A 2,220-nucleotide genomic window follows, 5' to 3' on the forward strand; every position below is an offset into this window, starting at 1 on the left:
CGGGATGTGACACCCCCATGGTCCCCCCCCCAGAGCAGGCAGAGCTTGATTAACTCCGTGCTAATGAGGAGAAGCAGCGAGAACCAGCCCTATAGAGGGCCCTATAGGGAGGGACCCCCCCCAAAGGACAAGAGCACCTGCGGGGGCGGCTTCCATAGGGGCAGGCGGGGGCCACAGGGAAGGGACGGTGCCATAGGGGCGGGTAAGCCCCATAGAGGCTATAGGGGACAGCAGACCCCCAAGGGAGGGGTGGAATAGGGGGGGAGCAGCTCCCCATAGGATCTGCTATAGGGCTGGTCGCATCCCGGGGAGAAGAGCCCTATAGGGCCAGTCCCTGCAGCATCTTCTATAGGGCAAGGGTCCCCCCGCAGAGGAAAGCCCCCACAGCCCCTATAGGTTCCGCCATAGGGCAGGGCACGGCCCAGGAAGGAGAGCCCATAGGGCCCCGACTCCTATAGGCTCTGCTATAGGGCAGGGCACGCTCCAGGAAGGACAACACCTAGAGCGCCAGCGCCTGTGGGGTGTGCCGTGGGGCAGGGCACACGCCAAGGACAACAGCCCCTATAAGCTCTGCCATGGGGCAGGGCACACCCTGGGGAAGACAGCACCCACAGACCCAGCCCCTATAGGCTCTGCCATAGGGCACGACCTGCTCCCGGCCCTGCAGCCCCCATAGGCTCTGCTATGGGGCCGGACAGCCCCCGACCCCATGGCCCCGGACCCTATAGGCACTGCTATGGGGCAGGGCACCCTCCTGGCCCCATAGCCCCTATGGCCCCAGCTCCTATAGGCTCTGCTATAGGGCAGGGCACCCTCCTGGCCCCATAGCCCCTATGGCCCCAGCTCCTATAGGCTCTGCTATAGGGCAGGGTACCCTCCTGGCCCCATGGCCCCTATGGTGCCAGCCCCTATAGGTGCTGCTATGGGGCAGGGCATCCTCCTGGCCCCATGGCCCCTATGGTGTCAGCCCCTATAGGCTCTGCTATAGGGCAGGGCACCTTCCTGGCCCCATGGCCCCTATGGCCCCAGCCCCTATAGGCGCTGCTATAGGGCAGGGCACCCTTCCAGCCCTGCAGCTCCTATGGCCCCGGCCCCTATAGGCTCTGCTATGGGGCAGGGCACCCTCCTGGTACAGCAGCCCCTATGGCCCCAGCCCCTATAGGCGCTGCTATGGGGCAGGGCACTCTCCCGGCCCCATGGCCCCTATGGCCCCAGCCCCTATAGGCGCTGCTATGGGGCAGGGCACCCTTCCAGCCCTGCAGCCCCTATAGCCCCAGCCCCTATAGGCGCTGCTATGGGGCAGGGCACTCTCCCGGCCCCATGGCCCCTATGGCCCCAGCCCCTATAGGCGCTGCTATGGGGCAGGGCACCCTCCTGGCCCCACAGCCCCTATAGCCCCAGCCCCTATAGCGCTGCTATGGGGCAGGGCACCCTCCCGGGCCCACAGCCCCTATGGCCCCGGTCCCTATAAGCACTGCTATGGGGCAGGGCACCCTCCCGGGCCCGCAGCCCCCCATGTTCCCCATAGCCACCCCGCAAACCCCGCACTCACCACCGCCGCCGCACGCGCCCGCCGCTGCCCACCGCAACCTGTTACCTTCGCCCAGGCCACGCCCCCGCCGCCGCCCATTGGATCGCGCCGCGCCCAGTCCCGCCCAGGGGCGGAGCCAGACCCCCGTTATGCCACGCCCCCTCTCAAACCACGCCCCTCCGCCTAACGGCCCGCCCTGGGAGGGCGGTCACGTGACGGAGCGGGTGCGCGCCGCCATCTTGGGGAGGGAGCTGCGGCGGCGGCGGCACCTTCGTGCTCCTCAACCGCTTCCCCTCACCCTGCCCGTCCACGGGATCCGGTGTGGCGGGACGGTCCCGGCCATCCCGTCCTCCAGCTTGGGCTCTGCGGGGACAGCGGAGGGATCGCCGGCCCCGCCGGAGAGTTCTGCCACTCATAAGATGGCGCCCGGCGCCGCCCTCCCCTCCCGGCCGGCTCAGGCCACTCCCAAGATGGCGCCGCTCCGCCGCTCCCCTGCCTACGGTGGCCGGGAGGGGCCGCGCTTCCGCCGCGCCTGCGCAGCGCGGGCCGCACCGTGACTAAGATGGAGGTGCAGGGAGCGCGGGCGCCGCCGCCGTTCTGGGCCGACGGCCCGGCCCCGGGACAGACGTACATCCCCCGAGGGCCCGGCCCCGCCGCCGGCCTCAAGCCCTTCACCCGGACGCTGTGAG

The 2,220-nt window shown here is 69.5% G+C and overlaps 1 protein-coding gene across 1 annotated transcript in view; it reads left to right on the top strand.

Annotated features, from left to right (window-relative positions):
- Positions 1-1,935: 1,935 nt before the first annotated feature.
- The window catches only part of PSMB4 (proteasome subunit beta 4), a 2,754-nt gene continuing 2,469 nt past the window's right edge, over positions 1,936-2,220 (top strand). Inside the window, 2 exon segments of the mRNA XM_014960836.1 lie at positions 1,936-2,076; positions 2,079-2,215. Coding sequence (XP_014816322.1) covers positions 1,951-2,076; positions 2,079-2,215 — 263 coding nt within the window. The 5' untranslated portion in view covers positions 1,936-1,950.

This window comes from Calidris pugnax, unplaced genomic scaffold (genome assembly GCF_001431845.1).
Source record: "Calidris pugnax isolate Ruff unplaced genomic scaffold, ASM143184v1 scaffold469, whole genome shotgun sequence".
NCBI classification, from domain to species: Eukaryota; Metazoa; Chordata; class Aves; order Charadriiformes; family Scolopacidae; genus Calidris; species Calidris pugnax.